At 38.4% G+C, this 27,500-nt stretch overlaps 2 protein-coding genes across 3 annotated transcripts in view; one reads left to right on the top strand and one right to left on the bottom strand.

Moving 5' to 3' along the window:
• Window positions 1-3,057: 3,057 nt before the first annotated feature.
• LOC144979527 (uncharacterized) lies at window positions 3,058-19,963 on the top strand. 2 transcript variants are annotated; one of them, XM_078926233.1, is made up of 8 exons: window positions 3,058-3,357; window positions 5,195-6,051; window positions 7,408-7,508; window positions 10,654-10,834; window positions 13,389-13,504; window positions 14,199-14,678; window positions 17,839-17,955; window positions 19,071-19,963. In XM_078926233.1, the coding sequence occupies exons 2-8, from the start codon at window positions 5,669-5,671 to the stop codon at window positions 19,166-19,168; spliced, it is 1,476 nt and encodes a 491-aa protein (XP_078782359.1). In that variant the 5' UTR covers window positions 3,058-3,357; window positions 5,195-5,668; the 3' UTR covers window positions 19,169-19,963. The 2 variants fall into 2 exon arrangements, with proteins under 2 accessions (XP_078782359.1, XP_078782358.1); XM_078926232.1 differs by lacking the exon at window positions 3,058-3,357 and adding an exon at window positions 3,892-4,068.
• Window positions 19,905-27,500, bottom strand: part of LOC144979528 (argininosuccinate synthase-like) — a 69,513-nt gene continuing 61,917 nt past the window's right edge. Inside the window, 4 exon segments of the mRNA XM_078926234.1 lie at window positions 19,905-21,448; window positions 24,041-24,106; window positions 26,613-26,769; window positions 27,398-27,455. Coding sequence (XP_078782360.1) covers window positions 21,406-21,448; window positions 24,041-24,106; window positions 26,613-26,769; window positions 27,398-27,455 — 324 coding nt within the window. The 3' untranslated portion in view covers window positions 19,905-21,405.

The following is a 27,500-nucleotide window of genomic DNA, read 5'->3' as shown; positions in this document are numbered from 1 at the left end:
CTCTGTGTAACCTTCAACATTTATAGTCTGGTTAATATGAGAATTACTCATAAACGTGGATGGCAAAAAAAAACAACCCAATAACAAAGACCCGAGCGACGTCATCTTCGAACTATCTATAAACGTGCAAGGTTACACATAGCTTTGTGTGTTGGTCCGTTATACTTCTGGATAGCAATGTTGTGGGTTTTTTGGCCAAGCACATACTATCTATTATCGTGTCGGAATAGCCTGTGTTGTGTCATAAGTGACAGGGATATAATTTTCCTGTCCAATATGTCCACGCTGTGGGCAAGAACCCGAAACGGCAGAGCATCTAGTCGAAAGGTGTGTTGTGACGATGCTACCAGGCGGGTTCGCGACGGTGCACGAATGCGGACCGGACTTTGCTGATTGGGTCGATCGTCATAACATAATAGTGTGAACCATAAGAAGCTGCTACCGTACTCTGAAAAAAACAAACAAAACGTTAAAACAATTTTGGCCAGAAAACTCGTCCCTCAAATATCGATCAATTTTAATTTCAATCATGTTGTTAAAATCTATCAAACCTGAGACTTCGCGAAGTCCTAGGTTTGAGAGTTTTTGACAAGATGAAGGCTATTTTAATCGACCGACATTTGAAGGACGAGTTTTCTGGCCAAAATTTAAAATACTGTTTTCTTTATCTTTCTTTTCTTTTTTTTTTTTTAATTTTCAGGTACGGCAGAATGGGCACGATCTATATTACATTTCCATGTGCTCGAGGTCATTGGTCACATTGCAAAATGTGCTCAAAATGACCCACATAGTGAAAAGTGTTCACAGTTTAAGAAATAGCCAATGTTACAATTGGTCATTTTGCTCAGCATGACTCATGGGCAAGTTTACAATTTCATAAACAAAGCAGCGTGTTTACATTCCCAGAGAAATATCCCATCGTTGTACAGCAACAAATCATGTGATCAATGACTAGGTTGGACGAAAACATGAATATAGATTCGCTCCCATTGCTCGGTTCATAAACACTTGAGATCAAATAGACCCGGATACAACGATAAATTTATCTCGCGTAATATATGATGTTGTGATTGTGTTATCTCTGATTGACACTTAGCAAGCCATTCAAATGGCCCTGTTGGTTTGAGCTATACAAAAACGACTTAAATGAAGAAGGAACAAAATAGACTTCATTCGCCTCTTTGTTGTTGTTTTCAGCCAGCCATTCTTTGAGTAGTTCTCACTAAATTGTATTCATCTGATATAAAAACAAAAACATAACACATAGTTCTCACTAAATTGTATTCATCTGATTAAAAAACAAAAACATAACGGCTTACGCCATTATCTCCAACACCGCTCTTATGAAATATTTCTCCGACGAGCATAATATAAGTGTATCAAGCAAAAACATTATAAATCTGATCATGTTTTGACTTTTATAGATAGTATGCGCTTGACTAAGAAGCTCATAAAATTGCCATCCGGAAGTATAACGGACCAACACACAAAACTGTGTGTATCCATGAACGTTTATAGTCAGGTTAATACAGTTCAGTGAGCATTACTCATACACGCGGATGGCAAAAAACAATAACAAAGACCTGAGGGACGTCATCTTCGAACTATCTGTACATTCCGATCACATGAAATGTGAAAATGTTCTCGCCAGCATGAAGAAAAAAAACTGCCGATTTTCTTTGATTCGAACCAAGTTGCTGGTTGCTGGGCGTAAGTGACATCAGACTATTCAATCCTATTAAATGGTTAACACACAAGGACTTCTTACCTTTCAGACAACGTAAATTGTCTTGAATGGGGGATAAAGACCTGAACAAGTGTGTATGAAATGGGGTGTAAGCTGTGTGGCCCTGGGTGTAAACCAAGCAATTGGGAATGATTGAAGGACGCTCATTCTACGCGCTGCTGATTCCAATTCACTTTTCTTTTCTGTTTCATTTTTCTTTTTTAAACTGCCGTTTTGGGTTTTATTGGATTGTTTTTTTTGGATAGGGGGGTGGGGGAGTGGGGGGGGGGGGGGGTTAGGGTTATTTCTTGTTGTTTTTGTTGTTGTTTTGTTTTTTGTTGGGGTGTGGGGGGGGGGGGGGGGGGGGGGGGGGGGAGGGGGTTTCCTTTTTCTCTATTAATTCTACGGTTTATTGTGATGATTCAATCCTGAAATGTTTTATATTTTATCAACTACCACAATTCTAGTGGAATTTGAATTTATGACGATTGGTTAGAAAAGTAAGTTTATTCACCGTGTGTCTAAGTAGGAGTTTTTGTCTCCCTTTGATTTTGTGTACAGCAACCATTTCCCTTTCATTTATTGATGTCATTCAATATCTTTCAATGGACTTCAATACTTTCAATCAACACAATTCATTCAATACGCTGTAAGGTAAAGGCGTTATCACTCATGCTGCTGTGCTCTGGAAAAAACACATATTTAGAAATTTGGCCAGAAAACTCGTCCTTCAAATATCCATCGATTTAAATGACCCTCGTCTTAGCAAAAACTTTCAAACCTGGGACTTCGCGAAGTCCCAGGTTTGAAAGTTTTTGCTAAGACGAGGGTCATTTAAATCGATGGATATTTGAAGGACGAGTTTTCTGGCCAAATTTCTAAATATGTGTTTTTCAAGAGTACGGCTGCGTGGGTCATTTAGTGGTGTTAAAGTATTTGGTGGTACATGAACAAAACGCCTTATTTCATTTTCGCTAGAAAACTTTTTTTTACTTATATTGATTAATTAAAATGACCCCCGCCCCCCCCCCTCTCTCTCTCTCTCTCTCTCTCTCTCTCTCTCTCTCTCTCTCTCTCTCTCTCTCTCTCTCTTATACAACATATCAACATTCATAAAGACTCGATTTCTTTCAACTCCGCCAAGGTTTAATACTTTTTGTTAGTTTGAAAAGTTGGGGTCAATTTGATAGATATATAAAATATTTTGCTGTGGACGTTTTCTTGCCAAATATAGAAAAATGAATTTAGTTAGGATCTGGACATAGAATAGTATTCTGTCGAACTCTGGAAAAAACACATATTTAAAAAATTGTCCAGAAATCTCATCCTTCAAATATCAATCGATTTTAATGTCTCTCATCTTGTGAAAAACTCTCAAACCCGGGACTTCGTGAAGTCTCAGGTTTGAGAGTTTTTGTCAAGATGAGGGTCATTGAAATCGATTGATATTTGTAGGAAGAGGTTTCTGGCCAAAATTTTAAATATTATGTTTTTTTTTTTCAGAGTACGATAGTGTTGGCTGCTTTCATTGTTCTATTCACACGGGGTATTATATGGAGATTGGCTAGGGATTGAAGGCTTAATTTTGTTTAAATTCAAAGTGAGAAAGAAGAGATTAGAAAGGAATGTTGGTGAGTTGATAAGTTGATAAACGTGTTTGTGTGTTGTGTGTGTGTGTCTGTGTGTGTACGTTTTGTGTGTTTTGTAGAGGATATAATATAAATAAATTCCTCACATATTTTATTCATCTGCTCCTTCTAACACTCAGGTTCAGATTTTGGATTCAGTAGTCTGATGTCATGCCGCCCGGCAACGGCGGTCATCTTGGTTCTAAACAAAGAAAATCATTACTTTTTATTCTTCATGCTGGCTGGATTTTTTAATATGCCTTGTGATCAGAATGTGTAAAAGTCAAAACATTATCAAATTTATGTTTTTTCCCCCTCTGGATACCCTTTATGCTCGCCGGAGAAATATTTCATACGGGCGTCGCCATTGTTCCGATAGTTTAGAGCCAGTGTTACTAAGTTACCACGCGTCATTAGGAAGGAAGTGACGTTACAACTGTTGAAGCGTATTCTGAGTATTTGTATTCGAGGGAGGAGACAGTTGTTGAATGTGACAGCCATTGTTGGTGTTTAGTCTGAAGAATTTTGATAATCTTCGTTTGAATGTTTCTAAATCTGTTGTGTTCACACATGATTCGGGAAGAGCATTCCAGTCTTTGATAGTGTGGTGTGCAAATTAATATTTGAAGATATTAGAGTTTGTAGACTGGTGTTTTAGTGTTTTTGAGTGGGCTTTTCTTTGAATGTGTGAATTTCGTTGTAAGTCTAGTTCTGGTGAGATGGCCGTCATTTTGTTTGTAATTTCTTTCTTTTTCTGTTTTTTTTTCTCTTAAAAAAGACTTATATTTATATAGATAAAACTAAATCTCCTAAATAAAGGCATTTTTATAAATTTCCAAATTTGTAAGTTATGCTTATAATAATATTTTACGACTTAAGACTTACTACTACAACAACTACTAATACTTCTGCTACTACTACTGCAACAACAACAACAACAACAACAACAACTACTACTACTACTACTACTACTACTACTACTACTACTACTACTACTACTACTACTACTAGTATTATTATTATTATTATTATTATTATTAGTAGTAGTAGTAGTAGTAGTAGTAGTAGTAGTAGTAGTAGTAGAAGTAGTAGTAGTAGTAGTAGTAGTAGTAGTAGTAGTAGTAGTAGTAGTAGTAGTAGTAGTATTAGTAGTAGTAGTAGTAGTAGTAGTAGAAGTGGTTGTAGCAGTGATGGTCATAGAAGTAGTAGTAGTAGTAGTAGTAGTAGTAGTAGTAGTATTATTATTATTATTATTATTATTATTAGTAGTAGTAGTAGTAGTAGTAGTAGTAGTAGTAGTAGTAGTAGTAGTAGTAGTAGTAGTAGTAGTAGTAGTAGTAGTAGTAGAAGTGGTTGTAGCGGTGATGGTCATAGAAGTAGTAGTAGTAGTAGTAGTAGTAGTAGTAGTAGTAGTAGTAGTAGTAGTAGTAGTAGTAGTAGTAGTAGTAGTAGTAGTAGTAGTAGTAGTAGTAGTAGGGCGAAGTGGCCGAGTGGTTAAGACATTGCACTGTGACCCGGATGACCCGGGTTCGAGCCCCGCTCCAGCCACTTTCGTTTTTTTTTCCTTGAGCAAAATTATTAACCCCCAATTTGCTCACTTGGACAACATGGGTGATTCCTGTTGGCATCAGATATCTTGTTTGATGAGTCATGTATATTCCTTCGTGGAATGCCTAGGCGGTGATATCTTATGATGTAGTGGATCAAAAGGCATATTTATTTGATTAATTAATAATACCATGTAATAATTATAATAATTTTGTGTTTATACAATATGTAAATATACGATATGTAAATTACGATATGTAAACTACTTCTAAAAATCCATTAACATTTTCAGGTCGTCGGATTTACCATACATCAAAGACACGAGAAGCACACAAGGAACTGTTAATTACACAGAACACGCAAGTGTTTCGAAATACTCAGTCGCCAGTGAAGAGTTTTTCAAGATTGACACTGGCACAATGAGAGATGATGTGTCATTTTGATCGCAAAGATTTTCTGGGAGTTGATATTAGGAAGAGTTGAGACAACAACTTTGACAGAAATATAAAGATATCATGTGTTGATTAGAAAGCAGCATATGATCTCATCTTATTTCAAATATATTAAGAGGAGTGGGGAATCCCAATAATATTTTATTCTTCATTCTTACTTAAAGATAAAAAGTGGACCCAATTTTACATTGCCATCGAGTATAGACATTCCTAGAAAGCTTGTAAGAGGTATTCATATCAACGAGTCACTATATTGTCTTTTATCGGTTAGGGAATAAAATACGACATACTTGTCAATAAACAGTTTCATCACCATGGCAACAAGCTTCATTCTAAGCACGCCTAACACAGGAATGATTCCTTTTTCGGCCTCCACTTCTGTCGGGGCGTCGTCGCCGAGAAGCGAAGACTCCACATCCTCCTACGAAGACGGTCCCGCTGAAAACGGCAGAAGGGACACGTCATGTCCTTCTATAGAACACCGGATGTACGTCATCAACCGGAACGGAAGTGGTGAGGCCAGTTATCTTCTCCTGACTGAGGACGCCAAGGCGATCTTGTCCTACCGGGTTCACAGTGAGAAATGGAAGCCGATAGAAGGCGTCCTGCATTTTGGAGTTGTGGTCCTTGATTCGTGGATTTACGTCATAGGGGGATTGGACAAGAACTTGGCGACCACCTTGAAGAGAATGATACGGTAAGTAAACAACCACAATCCCTCAAAATTGGTATTCCCTCGGAGAAGTAGAAAACGGTAAGGGCTGCCTGAAGCCGGTGATCGTAAAATACTAATGAAAGAGTGAAAATGGAAAGGCTTCCTGCGGGAACAAAACAGACAATGACTTTTTTTTTCATTATACTTTATTTGTTTTCCACGCTTATTTGTGTATTGTTGTGCTGACGAAGGGTTTGTACCCGAAACGTCCATTGTCTGTTTTGTTCCCATAAGAAGCCTTTCCATTTTCACTCTTTCGTTAGTATTCCCTCGGAGGTGAGGTATTCCAGATGTTTTAAGTAATTTAATCAGAGAAATTTGTAAAATATTTACATTTTGTTTAAGTTTTATTTCATGCTCTCATTTTAAAATGAATACTTTTAAACTACAAAAATGACACCTCCGCCTCCCCTCCAAAAAAAAAAACAACAAACAAAAAACAAACAAAACAAAAAACAAAAAAAAACAAAACAAAAAAAAACAAAAAAAAAAAAAACAAACAAACAAAAAAAAAAAAATAAAAGAAAAAAAGAAAAACAACAAATTCATGAACAAAACTTAGAAATTGAAAAGCTCAGCCGCAGCAGCAACAATAAAAACAACAACAATGACAACAACATCAACAACAAGGCGAAAGAGAACATCTCAATGCACGCAAATAAAATTATCACAAGCTCTGTCCAACCAAAATAATCGTAACCAACACACATAACTACGTGTTACCTTTGTTGTTTTAGGGTCTATTAAGATAAAGAGAATTTAGCGAAGATGGATGATCTTTATTGACGACAAGAATGTATTTAGACTAGAAAATTACATGCCATCACTCTGAAACCAGATTTAATGACACATTGCATACATCAGTCCTCCGGTAGAGTGGTTTTACACTTCCAATGAGTTTGGAACCATTTTTTTTTGACATCCCACTTTTGTTCCCCGTTGAAGAATGCGGCTATGTGGCCTAGTGGTATGACACTCGCTTTCGGATCGGAAGGTCCTGGGTTCGAGCCTCGCTCGGCACATAGTTGAGTCCTTGGAGAAGGCTCTTTACTCACATTCTCCCACTGTACACAGGTGTAAAATGAGTACATAGCCGTTAATAGCTTTGTCTCTGTCCGAAAAAATTGTAAAATCGCCTAACAGGCGTCATGCTCGTCCTAAATGTTAGCTGTTGTTGTTGGCCAAGGACCCTTTGTAAAGCGCATTGAGCACATTTAGTGGATATTGCGCTATATAAAAAAAAAGCTCAAAAAAGAATCTTGCATTCTTAAATTTGATGTTCTGTTGAAAACTGACCTCACACTCCACGTTTTGATTACAAATAGTTTTATTTTTTAGATACGACCCGCGTGAAGGCCAATGGGTTGCGTGCAAGGACATGATTCAAGCAAGGTCAAGGTTTGGCGCATGCGTAGTGAATGGAAAAATATGGGTTTGTGGTAAGTTTTTAATGTATTTTTCTACTTTTGGATCATAAACTGCAGTCAAATTTTGTATATATATATATAATATAATTATCAACAGGCTAAGGAATAAGATTAACCCCGAAATCGCAGAAGAACAATATGGATTCCAACCTGAAAGAGGGACAAGGAACGCAATATACCTCCTCCGTGTTTTAAGTGAAAGAGCTATAAAGGTTCAGACCCCACTGTACCTCTGTTTTGTCGACTACAAAAAAGCTTTTGATAGAGTACGCCACGAAGAAATACTAAAACAACTGCACTCCATTGGCGCTGATGAGAAAGACCTCAGACTCATGCAAACATTATACTACACCCAGCAGGCATCTATCAAAATCGGAAACTCTACAGGAAATTCCATTCCTATTAAGAAAGGAGTCCGTCAAGGGTGTGTTGCCTCACCAGATCTGTTTAATCTATACCAAGAAACAATCATGAGGGGCATAAATAATATGGAGGGAATAAAAGTAGGAGGTCACAACATAAATAATATAAGATACGCAGACGATACGGTACTCATTGCAACATCAGAAATCCAACTTCAAAAGATTGTTGACAAAGTGGTAGTAGATAGTGAAGCCAAGGGAATGGAAGTGAATATCACCAAAACGGAATGCATGGTAATACAGAAAACCCCCGAAAACAACAACACCTGCAATATAACGATTCACGGCGAGCAACTTACCAACGTAGAAAGTTTTAAATACCTAGGTTCAATAGTGACAAAGAAGATGGAAGATGTAACCGAGACATACGAGCAAGAATAACTCAAGCCAAACAGGACTTCATGGACCTGGGAAACATTTTGAAAAACAAACAGATGTCGTTCGGGATTAGATTCCGAGTCTTGAAGTGCTACGTGTGGCCAATCTTGTTATACGGATGCGAAAGCTGGACTACAAATGCAGAAACACAAAAGAACATTGAAGCTTTTGAAATGTGGTGCTTGAGAAGGATGCAGAGAATATCGTATACTGCACACAAAACGAACGAAGAAGTGCTAAAACAAACATACCAACAAAGGAAACTAATGCCCTTAATAGTGGATCGACAACTATCCTTTTTCGGACACATAGTAAGGAAAGATAAGAATGAATACCTGGCAAGTTGTGGAAAAATACCTGGTAAACGCGCCCGGGGGAGACAAAGAAAAACACTCATAGACCAACTGAAGGGCTTCACCAACCTAACAATCCAAGAGCTGTTTGAAAAAGCAAGAGACAGGGAGGAATGGAGAGAGATAATTCATGCAGTATCCGAAGCCTGGACCAGGCATGGAACCTAGAAGAAGAAGATATATATATATATATATATATATATATATATATATATATATATATATATATATATATGAAACACTACAGATGATGTGGTAGTGGCTTTGTTAAGATGCATAAAAAAAACATAAACAAAACATTGTTTTGTTTATTCGTCTTAACAACGCCACTACCACATCATCTCCTTCATCTATAGTGTTTCATTCATCTTGTTTATTGATAAAGGGGAAACCCGAAACGTCTATTCTATCTGTTTTCGTAATTAAATTGAAGCTTGCATTCAATTTCACAGTGTTATTTACTGCTTGACATGGGAAAAAGTTCGTAGTTTTCAGGGGTAACAACATAGTAGACATTATAACTATCTTTAAATTACCAGCTCTGGCACCAGAACTTTATTTTCAAGATCTTTAACTCGAATTAACCCTCTCCTTACCAGCTATTTTTAGAATTTTCCCCGAAAATTCACACCTACCCTACACAAAAATAGACTTTTCTTACTCAAACAAAAAAGTAACAAGTACATTCTACACGTAATGTTGTTCAGCAGAATGAGCTCTACAACACAGTGTTTAGTATTTATAGCTGTAATCAAAGCATTTCTTTAGATTTTGCGATGTACAAGAGACATCAGAATGAGAAAAATGTTGGTTTCATCGTAACGAATGTGACGATTTTCCTATGGGTGGTAAGGAGAGGGTTAAAGATCTTTATCTGTATCTTCTGTTAGAACCAAAAATTCGTAATATTACGAAATTATCGTAGTTATAGACAGGTCTGCATACAGCCTCCTAAGTAATTACCAATTAACCAGTAGATTTTTGACCTATCAAAACATGGAATTTGTGACACACCTTCAGACGTGCTCGGACAAACATGGTTGCGTGAATGAAACTGACCTTCCTCTGATCACTGTTATTGTTTTCATACCATAAATGGGTGACTAGTTATCACACGAATTTCTCGATCAAAGTATTAACGTTTAAGTTTACACATAGTTTTCTGTGTTGGTTCCATTGACCAAGCTGTAGAACAGTGGGTATATGACTTAGACCGTAGCCATCGTTATGTTATAGCCTGATACTGAAATCCAAAATGACTGGCAGTTTGACGTCATTATTTGGTTCTTGCACCGCTTAGTGAGTTGTCGTTAGTAGAGCTCATGGAAACAAGTTATTTCATTGGTTGAACTATTGAATACAACTCACGATTTGTTTTCCTTTGTGGCAAAAGACTGGCATTTTGACGTCATTTTTTGGTCAGTATCAGTACGAAGGCCACGCTTAGACACACGATACCATCGATTTTAAAGCCTGTGTAGTTTGCTTTGTTTACCAATCACTGTTTACATTATGACGATTGTCCGAGAGGCGTGGTTATCAAGGTGTCTATTACTCGATGAGTCAGTCTCACAGATCCTGAACATCAACAAACACTTTTTCTTCCCTATTTAAAAAAAATGAGCTTTCAAAACTTGAGCATTTATATAGAGCAATGTCCACTAAACGTGCTCAAAGCGCTTTACAAGTAGTCCCTGATCAACAGTAACACGTAACATGTTGAACAAAATATGACGCCTGTTAGCCGATGTTACAATTGTTTTCCAACAGAGACAACTCTGTGTTGACAGCCATGTACTCATTTAACACCTGAGTACGGTGAGAGAATGTGAGTAAAGAGCCTTTTCCAGGACTCATCTATGCGCCAAGCGAGGCTCGGACCCAGGACCTTCCGATCCGAAAACGAGTATCATACCACTAGACCACATAGCCGCACAGTAACTATTCCCTGTGTAGCTGTTTGGAGTAATTCAGCTCATAAAAATTCTTATTTTCCAACCCCAGGAGGTGAAAGGTCGGATGGGAAGATTACGGCAAGCTGCGAAGTGTACGACCCGGAAGTCAACGAGTGGTTCAAATGTGGGATGTTGTTGGCGCCCAGGGCAAGTCCTGCGTGTGTGGGTTACGGTTCGGATCTACTGTGTGCCGGAGGATTTTACAACGGCAGTGCTCAAAATAATTTATGGTGAGTTAGTCGAAGATTTTGGGAGGCTCACAAGATGAACAATATGGAATAAAATTAGCGGAAGAGTAGCGTCCCTTGATTGGACATCACCCATAGTCTGTGACGTCACCGGCGGAAACGTTATTAGAGAGAGAACGTCATGTTGGTTGTGCGCATGCGTCTCTCGTCCTCGAGACGCATGCGCACAACCAACATGACGTTCTCTCTCTAATAACTTTTCCGCCGGTGACGTCACAGACTATGGGTGACGTCGAATCAAGGGACGCTACTCTTCCGCTAATCTCATTCCCTATATGAGCACTCTCCTCACAAGAAAACAAACAAACAATCAATCAAACAAAAAAAAATTGAGCTTTTATATAGAGCAATATCCACTAAACATGCTTTACATAAGGTCCCTGACCAACAATAACACGAAATATTTAGATTCAGACATGACGCCTGCTAGGCGATAATACAATTTTTTTTTCTGAAGAGACAATGATGTTAACGACCAGGTACTCATTTTACACCTATGTACGGTGAGAGAATATGAGTAAAGGGCCTTTTCCAAGAACTCAACTATGCGCCGAGCGAGGCTCGAACCCATGACCTTCCGAACCGAAGCGAGTGTCATATCATAAAACCACATATCCGCATGCGAAAGGAGAATTCTGACCCCTCTATATTCTTGGAATTCGCTGGGTTTCTTTCGTATTTAATGATAGATGAGCTTCCAATCAAAAGGCGAAAATGCAATGAACTTGTAGATTTTTGACCAATCAAAACACGGGATTCATGACACACCCTCAACCCATTCGGTTAAACATAACGTGTTGTTTGCTATAAATAGAATAAGTGTAGTAAACTTGTTTTTAGATCACGAGTTGCGTGATAAGTTCTCATGTTATTTCCTGAATCAGACTATACATTTTCACATTGTTAATTTATGTTGTTATTGTTAATGTTGTTATTAATTGTGTTGTTATTGTTAGGGTTGTTTTTGTCAGTGTTGTTATTATTGATTTGTTGTTAATGTTAATTTTGTTGTTTTTGTTAATGCTTTTGTTATTGTTTTATTCTTGTTGTTGCTGTTGTTTGTCGTTGTTGTTGTTACGTGTTCTGTTGACAATATTTTTTACCGAAAAAAATTTTTTATGAGCATAATATTTTTCTGAATTTTGGCTCTTTCAAAATATAATTATTGCCGTAATTTCCTATTTTGGCTCATTCGAATTGTCATCATAAATTTGAGACCAATCGTATCAAAACAGTGTTATCTCAAGGTGACTCTGATAATTGAAACTAAATAGAAGACCCCAGTAATAAAAGTACTTAAGTCACATTTTCATGACTTTAAGCTAATCAGTGATAAACTTAAAGCATAATCACCTCAATTCACTCACTAATTTTGTTCATATATCAACACAATTTAAGTCCCCGCTTAATCTCAATACGACAATTTTATTTTTTACTTACTCTCTATAGCCTGATCCAGATTTTAACCTTTATTTCGAAACTAATTTCCTGTGATTTAAGTAATTTTAACACTAGAAGGAACACGGAGAAGATACGGAATAGAAAAGTTTGTAACATCTGGGATGATCGAAGGAAAGGGAGCTAGAGGAAGACAAAGAATGACTTATCTAAATAACCTAAGAATGGCCAAATGTGACTTAAAAAGTAACACAGATTTCATGCGCACCGCAGAGGATCGTGATTCGTGGAGACAGCTGACCGGCAACGTGCTCAAGAGTACAAGCCACGATGGATGAGCACTAGGCTCTTAAATTTTAATCTTAACTTTTAAAAAGTGTCATTGAGAAGAGTAAGTTTTGTACATTCAACTTTCAAAAATAACCCCCTCCCCCCCAAAAAAAAAAAAAAAAAAAAAAAAAAAGAAAAAAACCCAGAATAAAAGACGATTCAAAAAAAGAAAGAAACAGAAGAAACAAAACTAAAAACTAAAATAGAAAAAAACGAAGAAAAAACCCCGACAAAACAAAAAACAAAACAACAATAAATACACAAAACAAAATCTTATTCTGGCCATTTTCAATTTAAACTCATTTTTCTCCGATCTGTTTGAGTACGACATAATACCAAAATGACATACCAAGTCACATTTATTCGTGAATTAAAATTAGTATATATATTTTCATCAACTCATAAACCCCATTCCCTCTTCCCCCCCCCCCCCCCCCCCCCCCCACATTCCTTCCCCCTTCCCTCGCCCGATTCTCGGACACTGCGAATTCTGCGGCTATGTGGTCTTGTGGTATGACACTCGCTTTCGGATCGGAAGGTCCTGGGTTCGAGCCTCGCGCTCGGCGCATAGTTGAGTCCTTGAAAAAGGCTCTTTACTCACATTCTCTCATCGTACTCAGGTGTAAAATGAGTACCTGGTCGTTAACAGCGTTGTCTTTGTCCGAAAAAAATGTAATATCGCCTATCAGGCGTCATGTCCCGTCCTACATGTTAAATGTTGCTGTTGACCAGGGACCCCTTGTAAAGCGCTTTGAGCACATTTAGTGGATATTGCGCTATATAAAGCTCAATTTTTTTTACACTCCAGGTTATACGAAGATCACCGATGGCAGGAATTGGACGAACATTACCCACACCGGCTCCCGTACTGTTTAGACAAGTGTGCAGTGGCGGCTCATCAAAATACGTTCTATTTTATTGGTGGTAAGCAGACGTCAAGGGCTGGTGTAAAACAAGATTAAGTGACAACTACATGAATTATACTCTCTCTCTCTCTCTCTCTCTCTCTCTCTCTCTCTCTCTCTCTCTCTCTCTCTCTCTCTTTCTCTCACTCACAAACATACACCCAAGTGTTTTTCCTCCTACAATGTTGTTTCATCCGTTGATGGAATCTTCAGGGAGGTATTTTGTATCATAGTGTCACTACTAGTGTGTGTGTGTGTGTGTGTGTTTGTGTGTGTGTTTATATTGATTTTTATTGTTTGCTGTTTGGAGACAAGTTCAAAGATAATAATATTTAATACACACACATCTATGCAAAGTAGTTCATTGTATATATTTCTTCTTATTCTTCTTCTTCTCCTCCTCCTCCTTCTTCTTCTTCTTCTCCTCCTCCTCCTCTTCTTCTCCTTCTTCTTCTCCTCCTCCTCCTCCTTTTTCTTCTTCTTCTCCTCCCCCTCCTCTTCTTCTTCTTCTTCTTCTCTTCCTCCTCGTCCTCCTCCTCTTCTTCTTCTTCCTCCTCCTCCTCCTCCTCCTTCTTCTTCTTTTTCTTCTCCTCCTCCTTCTTCGCTTTTAATGTTTCGTGCCATATGCTGGTTCATTATTCACATTATTATGTTTTACCCACAATCACCAATCATTTACTGATCCATTTATTTATTCATCTTTCTAAAATTAGGTGTCACAACAATTTCCCCACACGATAAAAGCAGCAACAAAAGTAAAGACGCTCAAAAGGCTTCACATATTCCATCATCAATGCCAACTGGTACATCAGTTACCACCACCACTACTACCAACAACAACAGCAACAAAACTAACGGTATATTACATAACAACAGCAACAGCAGCGTCAACAGAACAACAAGCAACAGAAAAAATAGCCACCACCACCATCAGCATCAACCTCATCAACTTCAACTTAAACCCAACAGCAATTCTAAAACCAAAAATGAAAAACAACAACAGCAACATCAACATCAACAGCCGAACGAACGACCACGATTCGTGACAGAGAGGCGAATGTTCTCATTCACCACCAGCATCCTTGCAGGGGAAAGAAAGCAACAGTCGGCACAATTAGATCTTATCTCCCCTTGGAATTTCAAGTTACCGCCCTTGATCCATGCCCGACATAGTGCCGGAGCTGTCGCCATCGGTGGGTATTAACAGATAGAATGAACTGACCCAAGGCCAACTATAGATAGTTCGAAGATGACGTCACTCAGGTCTTTGTTATTGTTTTTTTTGCAATCCGCGTTTATGAGTAATACTCACTGAACTGTATTAACCTGACTATAAAAGTTCATGGATACACGCAATTTTGTGTGTTGGTCCGTTATACTTCCGGATGGCAATGTTATGAGCTTCTTAGCCAAGCGCATACTATCTGTATAGAGAATTTCGCTTCGTTTTTTATTGATCACAAATAGGGGGCGTAGGTGTAAAATAGTTCTTTGATTTTCCTTTTCTTGTGTATTAACAACAACGATAATTGACATATCAATGATAATTATTTCAATAAACAGGCACTAAATATTTGTTTGTATATTTTGTTGTCCAAATTTCAACAAAATATTGAATACACAAGTCGGCCTGTTAACTTTGGTGATATTGGAACTATTTTTTAAGCATCAAGGCCTGATAACTATGAAGATGGCCTTGAATGACCTCATTCGTTGGGTGATTAGTTTTCATTAAACTCTCTGTAACAGACGTGTGTTACGAGTGATTGTTGATTATATTTATTCCCTTCGTTATTGATTTTAAGAACGTCAGTTGGTGATTAGTTCTCTCTACAGTCCCACTGCAGACTGTAAACGTTAAAACTGACACAGTTTTCTGTGTTCGTACAGTTAATTTGCGAGCTAAAGAACTGAACGAGTGTGTATGAGGGGTGCCAGACATAGCAAGAAGGAAAAATACAAGAAGAAAACAATCCCAAAAAATCAGTCGACCTCGACTGGGGACCGAACCTCAGACCTTATGATTACCCGTCAGACGTGCTACCATTACACCACAGAGTCTTCCGATAAGTATTTCTTTATTATAATTAGTTAATCTGCGACCAGAGACAAGTGAGTCAGTATTTAAGCGCAAACCATCAAAATTCAATCAAAAGCATGGATGGAGTTTACGTCACTCAGCTCTTTGTTATTGTTTTTCAAACCTCCGATTGCGTGATTAGTTCTCAATAGATTAATAAATCATCACAATTGTTGAAAATTAAGTGTCACATATTCACTTTAGAACTATTTTGATCAAAGAGTGGCTGTTGACATTACAAGATTTTTCTTTTACAGAAAGGATGTGCCGAATATAGGCCTACTCTGACGATGTTCTGGTTTTTCAGTCATTTAAATTGAGCTTTTATACAGCGTAATATCCACTAAACGTGCTCAAAGCGCTTAACAAGGGGTCCCTAGCCAACAGCAATACTTAACATGTAGAACGGGACATGACGCAAGTTAGGCGATATTACAATTTTTTTCGGACAACTCTGTTAACGGTCAGGTACTCATTTTACACCTGAGTACTGTGAGAGAATGTGAGTAAAGCGCCTTTTCCAAGCACTGAACCATGCGCCGAGCTAGGTTCGAATCCAGGACCTTCCAATCTGAAAGCGAGCATCATACCATTAGACCATATAGCCGTAATTTATATTTTTTTATTGCATTTGTTGTTGGCTGAAGAAGGGTTTTGGGCCCAAAAGTTCCGTGTTTGGTAATTTGTTCTCTTTTTAAGCTGTTCCATTCATTTCGTTTATTACTTTTTAACAGTCCACAGCTTCTTGCAGCTTAGTATCATTTCCAATTATAAATAGATTGTATCATTCATGTCTTTAAATTTTCACCTAAAAGGGCAGAGAATTCGCGACGTCAAACTTTATACTCCTCCGGTTCCAAACCCCTTGGAAGTGTGTGCGATACCAGTCCTCCGGAGGACTAATAATGAATAGGATACATATTGAATCATAAGGTGGCGTGAATATATTTTAGTAGCAGGATGTACAGACAGATTCTTAGGATTACGGGACTTTACTTATGGGGCAGCGTGGCTCAGTGGTATTGTCTTTACTTCCTACTCGAAAGGTACCGACTTCAATCACCCGCCGCTGTGTGTGTGGCCTTGAGCAAGCCACCTCGCCCTAGCTCACTTTGCGGCGCTGCACTGCGGCTGATGCCTTGGTTATTCCCCCTTGGGGATGAATAAAGGGAATTTTATTATTATTGTTTACAATTGAGCGAGAATGGATGATCTTTAGTGACGACAAGCATATATTTATGCTCGAAAGAAAAAAAGATGCCATCACTCTGAAACCAAAAAATCAATTGCACAATTTATATTTCCAGTCCTCCGGAAGAGTGGTTTCACACTTCCAATGAGAGTTGAACCAGTTTTTTATATCATGCTTTTATTTCCTATTTATCTTATGGTGACAGAGTGATGGCATCTTATTTTCCAACCTAAATATATGCTGGTCGTCAATCAAAACTATTCATCATCACTCGTTTACGTCCAGTAATCCAAAGAAACTGCCTATGCATCCTGCTACTAAAATAGTTATGCTACCTTATGATTCAATATTATGTACTTTATCAAGGACTGGTTACATACAAACTTTCAAGGAGTTTGGAACCGGAAGAATAGGAGGTGTGACATCACGATTGCTCTGCCCTTTTATAAATAAAATGTTTCATTTCTTTAAAAAACAAAGTCGTCATTCAGAGCCATCAGGGCTATGTGGTCTAATGGTATGGCACTCGCTTTCGGATCGGAAGGTCCTTGGTTCGAGCCTAGCGCTCGACGCATAGTTGAGTCCTTGGAAAAGGCTCTTTACTCACATTCTCTCACGTATTCAGGTGTACCTGGCCGTTAACAGCGTTGTTTTTGTCCGAAAAATTGTAATATCGCCTAACAGGCGTCATGTTTCGTCCTACATGTTAAATGTTGCTGTTGACCAGGGACCCCTTGTAAAGCGCTTTGAGCACATTTAGTGGATATTGCGCTATATAAAGCTCAATATTTTAAAAACAAAGTCGTCATTCAGAGCCAATGGAGCCGGAGTTCATCCCGATGTCTATAGCTTGAAACGGACAATAGCAATTTCTTGCTATCATTTGGATAGGATGCTAATCTATTGCAAAGTACTTTATCCGCCAGATCAAACAGACCCAGCTACCCAATCACTGATGGGTGGACAGGGGGATCAAAAAAAAAATAATCTCGACTGCACCCGGAATCGATCTCGGTCCCTTTGCGTGTGAAGCGTGTGCTCTACCCTTCAGTTGTTTAACTTTACTCCTACTTCAATCCAGGTTCTAAAGTCTATGTGGTCGGCGGTACCAGTGTGGAGACGGGTCAACCAATCAAAATGTCTGAACACTTTAATCTTGTGACTGGTCAATGGGAGGAAGATTTCACCCTTAGGAGATGTGAGGATTATTATCGTTACTCTTCTTCTTCTTCTTCTTTTTCTTCCTCCTCCTCCTCCTCCTAATACTACTACTACTACTACTACTACTACTACTACTATTACTACTACTACTACTGCTGCTGCTGCTGCTACTACGGTAGAAGAAGAAGAAGAAAAAGAAGAAGAAGAAGAAGAAGAAGAAGAAGAAGAAGAAGAAGAAGAAGAAGAAGAAGAAGAAGAAGAAGAAGAAGAATTAGGAGCCACTGTAGCGGTAGTGGTTGTAGGACTGAGAATGGTAATAATGACTTTATTGATGATGGTGATGATGATGATGTTGATAATAATAATAATAACAATAATAATGGTGATAAATTTGATGATAATGACATTGTAGTAGTAGTAGTAGTAGTGGTGGTGGTAGTAGTAGTAGTAGTAGTAGTAGTAGTAGTAGTAGTAGTAGTAGTAGTAGTAGTAGTAGTAGTAGTAGTAGTAGTAGTAGTAGCAGCAGCAGCAGCAGCAGTAGTAGTAGTAGTAGTAGTAGTAGTAGTAGTAGTAGTAGTAGTAGTAGTAGTAGTAGTAGAAGTAGTCGTAGTAGGTAGTAATTGAGCTTTATATAGTGCAATATTCACTAAATGTGCTCAAATCGCTTTACAATGGGTCCCTGGTCAACAGCAACATTTAACATGTAGGACGGGACATGCCGCCTGTTAGGCGATATTACAATTTTTCGGACAAAGACAACGCTGTTAACGGCCAGGTACTCATTTTACACCTGAGTACGGTGAGAGAATGTGAGTAAAGAGCCTTTTCCAATGACTCAACTATGCGCCGAGCGCGAGGCTCGAAACCAGGACCTTACGATACGAAAGCGAGTGTCATACCACAAGACCACATAACCCTTGTTGTAGTAGTAGTAGTAGTAGTAGTAGAAGTAGTAGAAGTAGTAGAAGTAGTAGAAGTAGTAGAAGTAGTAGAAGTAGTAGAAGTAGAAGTAGAAGTAGAAGTAGAAGTAGAAGTAGAAGTAGAAGTAGAAGAAGAAGAAGAAGAAGAAGAAGAAGAAGAAGAAGAAGAAGAAGAAGAAGAAGAAGAAGAAGAAGAAGCTGTAGCGTATTGACGGTTTGCTAAAATTTCCAGGTGACGTCTCAAACGTGTGCTGTGTTGTAGTTGGAGTACCCAATGTTCCATTCCAAGACAGAAAAAGTGTGGTCAGGTTACGATGGGTCATGTGGTAACGTGTTCTGTGTTGTGGTTGGAGTACCCAATGTTCCATTCCAGGACAGAAAAACGTTTAGTCATGTTACGACGGGTCATGTGGTGTCATATTTGTGTATTGAGTCCGACCGTTAACATATAGCCTGACACAAGAACTCTCTTGGACTGGCAGTTTGACATCTTTTTTTAGGTCTGCGCAGCGACTAGTGAGTTGTCGTTAGTAGAGCTCAATGCTACACGTGATCCCATTGGTTCTACTGTTGAAAACAACTAACGATTTGTTTTCTTTTGTGCCAAAGATGTGTGTTTTGACGTCATTTTTGGGTCAGTTTCGGGCTATAGATAGTATGCGCTTGACTAAGAAGCTCATAACATTGCCATCCGGAAGTATAACGGACCGGCACACAAAACTATGTGTAACCATGAACTTTTATAGTCGGGATAATACAGGTTAGTGAGTACCACTCACAAACGCGGATGGCAAAATACAAAAACAAAGGCTTGAGTGACGTCATCTTCGAACTATCTATAAGTTAACAATGGCTACGGTCCGACCCTTCTTTCTGAATCATACGATTATCACAATATTATTGTGAAAACTATTCACTGTTATGGTCACCTTCTTCTTATTAGTTATGTGTGTGTGTCGAAGTCGCCTGGGTGAGTGTCTGGTGTGTGACGAGAGTGTGATGTTGATATTAAAGAGTTAGAATGGTCCGTGAGTCAGAAGGAAGAAAACAAATAATAATAATAGGCTTGAGGATTCAACATGTTTTTATTCAAGATTAAAGTGGTTTATTTATTGTATATCAAAAGACCGAGTTGTTTATTTTAATAATTCATGACCTTCATCACCTATTAACTCATTCAATCCTAGAGATTTTTTCTACTTTTCAAAATTGGAAAAAAGATATTAAAAAATAAGCATGTACATAGATAGTTTAGTCAACTTTCATTAACATGCAAAAACAAAAATTATTAGGTTTGATAGTACGCCTATAATTTGTCTCAGAAAAATGAAATAAGTAGGTATGGGGTAAAAGTAGCCCGGATAAACTACCGTAGACTACGGATATAGGCGGTGTTAGGGTTGAGTGAATTAATGAAACAAGAGCTATTTTGAAGTTGCGACGTGATAGGCTGTAAACATCCTCTAACTGGGTGGGGTTCCAGAACTCCCATAGTGGGCAGGGAGACACGTACTGTGTCTACTCTCCCCCTATATTTGTTTTCCAACATGCTTTCCCTCTTTGTCTTGGTATGAGATTACTTGGTTTTGTCCTGGCCCTTGGCCGGTAACCCGAGCTGGGAGGGTAACAGTCAAATGTATTGTTAGAGTTTTTTGTCTTGTAAATCATCTCTCTGATATGCAGTGTATTGTATTATGTTTTGTTTACATATTATATAATATGATTTTAAAACATGTGAGTGTATTCCTCTTGGTGGCGACCGTGTGCTTGTGTCTGGATGAGACTTTTAGGTGATCTCAAACTAAGTTATTTTATAGTGTGCTCTTGGATTCTACATCTGTTTCTTATTTGAACCAATTCTCCTTTGTCTTACCTTTTCTTGGATGCTTTAATTGATTTAATTGTAATTCTATAACTTTTTACAACACCATTTTCTTCCTTTTTACTGGTGATGATGATGATGATGATGATGATGATGATGATGATGATGATGATGATGGTGGTGATAATGACGATGGTAGGGTTAGTGCAGTGGTGACGTAGTGGTGAAGACACTATCAACTTTCTAATTTCCCATCAACATAAACTTCGGCGTTGGATACTGGCGGGAAACAGCACTTGCTTTCACATGACATAGGTAGATAGACAGCGGCGATGGTCACTACAATGACCGCAAGGATTGACCGCTTGGACATCTTCTAAATTGGACAATGTATCTATGGGTAGAATTGAATTCCCTGGCTATCCGTATCTGGAAAGTAAAGCAGTTTGAGGAGGAGTCTAAGACTTGTAATCTGATTCAATAGTCTGATGTCACGTCGCCCAGCAACGGCGGCTATCGTGGTTCTAAACAAAGAAATCTGTACTTTTTATTCTTCATGCTGGCTAGAACTTTTCATATGTCTTGTCATCAGAATGTGTAAAAGTCAAAACGTGATAAGATTTATAATGTTTTTTTTTTCTTCTGGATACGCTTTTATGCTCGCCGGAGAAATATTTCATAAGCGCGTCCGCCATTGTTCCTACCCATGGGAAAACCCCCACACTATAAATAGCCTTGTTTGGAATCACTGCATCGCTTTCTGACGAAGACGGGCATATTCTTTTAATCTGTTGAATAATAAAAAAAAAAATATATATATATATAATGAAATAAAATCCTAATGGTTGAAATATCATAGTTTTGAAATCTTAGGAGTCGTCAGGCTGATACTACCAGCAATATCTGTCATTATTTCAGTGTGTATGTGTGTGTGTGTGTGTGTGTGTGTGTGTGTGTGTGTGTGTATTGTATGTAATGCTTATGGGTTTTATCTCCCATGGAGATTTTCACTTTCTGTTAGTGACTCCAGGCTGCTACAAAGTAATGTTTTTATGTTTGTTTTTAAGGGTTTTACGGCGCTTGCAACACACAAAGGTCATATCAGCGCCAGTAAAAAGGAAGAAAATGGGATAGTAAAAAGTTCTAGAATTACAATAAGCATCCAAGAAAAGGGAAGACAAAGGGGAATTGGTTCACATAAGAAACAAGTGTAGATTCCAAAAGCACTCTATCAAAGTACTTAGTTTGAGATCACTAAAAGTCTCATCCAGACACAAGCACAGTTCCCCGCTAAGAGGAACACGCTCAAATGTTTTACAAATCATATATAATATAAATAAAGCATAATACAGTGCATAACAGAGAGATGATTTACAATGAAAAAAATATCATCTCCCAAAACTAACTATACATTTGACTGTTTCCCTCTCAGCCAGGGCATCTGGCCAGGACCAGGACAAAACCAAGTAATCTCATTCCAAGACAAAGACAGAAAGCATGTTGGAAAACAGATATAAGGGGATAGAAGACACATTATGTACCCCCTGCCCACTATGGGAGACAAAGTAATGTAAAAGTAAATGTATGCCCAAAAATGGGCATGAAAAAAAATGAATATTAAAAAAAATATTTAAAAATGACAACATACCAAGCATGGAACATTTCGGCCAACAACAAAAACTGGAAACAAGTTAATACATCATTTTAAATCCTGACTGACACCAAAAAAAGCATTAGGTACATCAAAACTATTACTTTTCTGTTTTCAGTTTTTTGTTTTTAAGGGTTTTACAGTCCTTGCATCACATTTTCATTTAGGTCATATCAGCGCTCGTAAAAAGGAAGAAAATGGGATAGTAAACAAATTCTAGAATTACCATTAAAGCACCCAAGAAAAAGTAAAGAGGAATTGATTCAAATAAGGAACAGATGTAGATTCCAAGAGTATATCAGCTATGTGGTCTAGTGGTATGACACTCGCTTTCGTATCGGAAGGTCCTGGGTTCGAGCCTCGCGCTCTGCGCAGAGTTGAGTCCTTGGAAAAGGCTCTTTACTCACATTCTCTCACCGTACTCAGGTGTAAAATGAGTACCTGGCCGTTAACAGCGCTGTCTTTATCCGAAAAATTGCAATATCGCCTAACAGGCGTATGTTCCGTCCTACGTGTTAAAAGTTGCTGTTGACCAGGGACCTCTTGTAAAGCGCTTTGAGCACATTTTAGTGGATACTGCGCTATATAAAGTTCTTTATAAAAAAATAAAAAAAATATTAGTAATGGTGGTTTTATTACTGAGTTGAATCAGATCTGTTAGTGTTACAGTTGATTAGGGTAGATTAAGGTACCGTGGCCTTTGCCAATAACCAATGTATACACATTTGCAGGTCTGACAGCTTAACGCAATTATGGGCCTAGTTTAACATTGTTGTTGTAATAGACAACAGTTTGGGTAATTTTTAAAAAAAGATTTCCATTACAACAACAATGAGCCCATAATGAATTGGATTATCAAACCTATGGCTGGATTTAAGGACATTCAACACCGATGATTTAAGGCTCAATATGCTTTCATAAAATGTGACCAGTTGTGTCAAACAACAACCTAAAGTTGAAGACCAGAATGAAAGTAGTAGAAACATGTTATAAGTACCCTTTTATACGGTTGTGAAACGTGGACGCTTGACAAAGAATGTACTGGAAGTTAGAGGCATTTGAGATGTGGGTGTATAGAAGACTGTTGAGGGTATCATGGACAGACAGGTGTACGAACGAGGAAGTGTTGGAGAAGGTGAGAAAGGGAAGAATACTGATCAATAACATCAGAAAGAGGCAGTTACAGTTTCTGGGAAATGTGTGGAGAAGAGACGGAATAGAAAAGTTGGTAACATCTGGGATGATCGAAGGAAAGAGAGCTAGAGGAAGACAAAGAATGACTTATTTCATGCGCACCGCAGAAGATCGTGATTCGTGGAGACAGCTGACCGGCAACGTGCTCAAGAGCACAAGCCATGATGGATGATGCTTTCATAGAGTGCGAAATGGTGATGTAAAAACAGTGACAGCTGAGTTGGTTTGTCGAGCACTCGCTTTTCAAGCAAAGGGACTGATTTTAGTCCCAGATGAAGTCAAGATATTTTTTATATCTCCATGTCCACCCAGCAGTATAGGGTAGCTGGGTCTGTTAGATCTGGCAGAAAGTAGATTTGGTTAGATTAGCAACCGATCCAAAGGGTAGCAAGTAATTGCTATTGTCCTTTTCAAGTTATAGAGACCGGGATTAAACTCCATCTCCAAGGGGCTAATGGCTTTGAAGAACTACTTGTTTTTACAGGTTAGTAAATATTAGCCTTAAATTTAATAACAAAATAACCAAAAGTCTTACCTCAGGGCATTGATCTTGATAAAACCACCAGCATCTGAAGGCTCGTAGTCGCCTTGAGCATCCATACTGGTTTGTAAGAAAGAAAAAAAAATGAACCATAAGTCATTAGAAATATGTACAAAGTGTCTTGCCCAAGGAAACAATGCTGTCTGTGGCCTATGTTGCCAGTGATCATGGTCGTGGCATTTTTGTGTGTTGACCCTGTGACCTCAAGAAGTCGGGGAGAGAGGCTCCCGTTAGACTAAAGTTTGAAGCGACTTTTTTTGGGGGGGGGGGGGGGGGGGGTCATGGATAGCTCATACCGTAGAGTCACAATCTCCTCGGCCAGGCGGAGTTGTCGTACCAGTAAGTCATGGGTTCGAGCCTCCCATCGTCGCTGCAAAGTTTTTATTCTCTGTTGTCTTCTGGCACTTCCTACTCACTTTAACTTTTGTTATTATCAACTTAAGTGCCTGCTCCACTCAGTTTTCTGAAATAGAAATCCGTCATGGTCACGCCACGACCAAACAAAAGAAAAATCCGAGCACTCACTTTTGCCAACCACATAACCGAAAACCCTATTGAGAGATACGCCACAAACAATTCGAACTGCTTCAAAATCCCACAGACAAGAACACAGAACTACAGAAATTCTTTCTTCATTAGAACTATCTCGGAGTGGAATGGACTGGATGAACTGGTGATCATGGCACCACACCTAAACGATTTCAAGGCCCGACTGACATCGGCCCGCGCCCAATGAGGACGCTGCTGAAATACAACCAGACCATTGGTTTCTTCAGCGCCAACCATACAGATACAGATGGTCATTAATCCGGGAACACATCGGTTGTCTGTACTTCCACTGGACCATGGATGATACAGCTTATTTTTGGGATACAATATGTTTTCATGGCTTCTTACAGAAAAAATAACAAAAAAACAAAACTGACAGATCAGAGAGCAGGCACATGGGACAGCGTGGCTCAGCGGTATGGACTTTGCTTCGTACCCGAAAGGTACCGAGTTCGACTACCCGCCGTGTTGTGTGGCCTTGAGCAAGTCACCTAGCCCTAGCTCACTTTGTGGCGCTGTACTGCGGCCGACGCCTGGGTTATTCCAGTCCTCCCTTGGAATAGACCCTAAAGAAAAATTTCCCCTTAGGGATGAATAAAGGGAATTTATTTATTTTATTTATTTAAGATAAAGATCTGAAAATATGTATATATAAAACAGTGCCAGACAAAGCATGAAGGAAAAATATAAGAAATAAAAACCCTCAAGGCAGATTTATTCATCTTTTTTTTCTTATATTTTTCTTTCTTGCTTTGTCTGGCACTGTTTTATATATACATATTTTCAGATCTTTATTCGAGAAAAAGGCAACCAGGCAGGAGGTAATCAGGTTGTCTGAGGTTCGATCCCCTGTGAAGGAAGGCTGGTCTTTTGGGATAATTTTCTAAATTGTATTTCATTTTTTCTGCTTTGGCTACCACTATTTGGACACAATGAATGGGTTTTGGAATGATTTGTTTTGTTTATCGTGACAGGTCCACAGCTCTGCCGTACTCTGAAAAACCCATATTTATAAATTTGGCCAGAAAACTCGTCCTTCCAATACTGATCAATTTAAATGACCTCGTCTTGACAAAAAAAACCCCTCTCTAATCTGGGACTGCGTGAAGTCCTGGGTTTGAGAGTAATTTCAAAGATGAGGGTCATTCAAATCGATCGATATTTGAAGGACGAATTTTCTGGCCAAATTTTTAAATATGGGTTTTTTCCATTTATTGTGTCCAAATACAGAAGAGAACCAAAACTTCTGCTCCATTTCAGGCAAGCAAATTATCTTATATATATATTTTTTACATTTTTCTTTTTTTTAACGATAACTACTGTTACTAGTGTGCATCTTGTGTGAGTGTGTCTATGTCAATATTGTATTGTTATAAATGTGTAACCAAATGACAAATTGCCACTTTTTTGGGGACAATAAAGATATATTATTATGTGGCTAGTTATCTTAAAACACTGAGGGTGTGAGGTGGTCCAGTGGTTAAGCCTCTGACCCAGAAGGTCCCAGGTTCGAGCTCGGCTTCATCGCAGTTTTTTGGGGGTTTTTTTCCTCAGGCGAAATTATTTTCCCACAATTTACTCATTTTGGACAACACGGGTGATTCGTACTGTCATCTGACGTCTGATGTTTTTGTTGTTGTCTAACACTACAGAACTGGAGTATATTTTAGCTGCACACCCTTCATGAATCTGAATGTCTGTACTAATTTCTGTGTTATATTTGTAACTTGCTTGGCAAGATCTTGACATTAACCCTATCCTTCCCAGCCATTTTCAAGATTTTCCCCAAAACTGCACACCCAACTAACACAAAATAGATTTTTTTATCACTCAAACACAATAGCAGTAAAATTCATGCGATAAATAATTTCTTCAGCAAAACATATCCTACAACACACCGTTCATTTTCTTTAAATGTTTTGATGTACTAAAGAAATTTGAATAAGAAAAATGTTGGTTGTATCGTAACGAATGTGACGATTTTCCTATGGTTGGTACGGAGAGGGTTAAAACATACCTGACAAGTTCTTCATTGTAAAGAGACATAGGGGATTTCCTCCCGAGGATGTAAACACCGCCTTTGTACAGTTTGATTTTTACACTTCCTTCTACCATCTCCTGGCTCTTGGCTATGCACGACCTTGTGAACTCACACTCTGGGCTGAACCAAAATCCTACAGAGAGATAGATAGACAGATAGATATATAGATAGATAGGAGAGAGAGAGAGAGATAGAGAGAGAGAGAGAAGGAGAGGAGAGAGAGAGAGAGAGAGAGAGAGAGAGAGATAGAGAGAGAGATGAGAGAGGAGAGATAGAGAGAGAGAGAGAGAGAGAGAGAGAGAGAGAGAGAGAGAGAGAGAGAGAGAGAGAGAAGAGAGAGAGAGAGATGAGGAAGAAGAGAGAAGGTGATGGAAAATGATGATGGGGTATTTCAAAGCACATTCAAATTTCAATGATGATATTCCAGATATAGATTTAAACCAGGTTAAACTATAACTGTCTAGACAAAGAAAAAACAAACAAACAAGAAAAACAACAATACAAATCTTATATTTGCTTGTTTTCTCTCCCTCTCTCTCTCTCTCTCTCTCTCTCTCCCTCTCTCTCTCTCTCTCTCTCTCTCTCTCTCTCTCTCTCTCTCTCTCCACACACATACACACATATATCTAACTCAATCCCTCTCTCTCTCTTTCTCCCTTGTCACTAGCATGAATAGGTCAGTTTTAAATGACTGAAATGAATTAAAATGGCCAAAATAAAACGAATATTAAACAAACAAACAAACACTTCAGAATGCTCACCTTTATAAACTTGATCTCCGAATTTCAAATCAAGGTCTCTTTTAATTCTACGCATTTCCTAAAGAACCAAAAAAAAAAAGATATCGCCGTCAGCAAGACAATC

The sequence above is a fragment of the Berghia stephanieae genome, chromosome 9, assembly GCF_034508935.2.
Source record: "Berghia stephanieae isolate SIO BIC M18660-M18661 chromosome 9, UCSD_Bste_1.3, whole genome shotgun sequence".
Lineage (NCBI taxonomy): Eukaryota > Metazoa > Mollusca > Gastropoda > Nudibranchia > Aeolidiidae > Berghia > Berghia stephanieae.
Note: the sequence above shows the minus strand (reverse complement) of the source record. Positions and strands in the feature narration are given on the sequence as shown.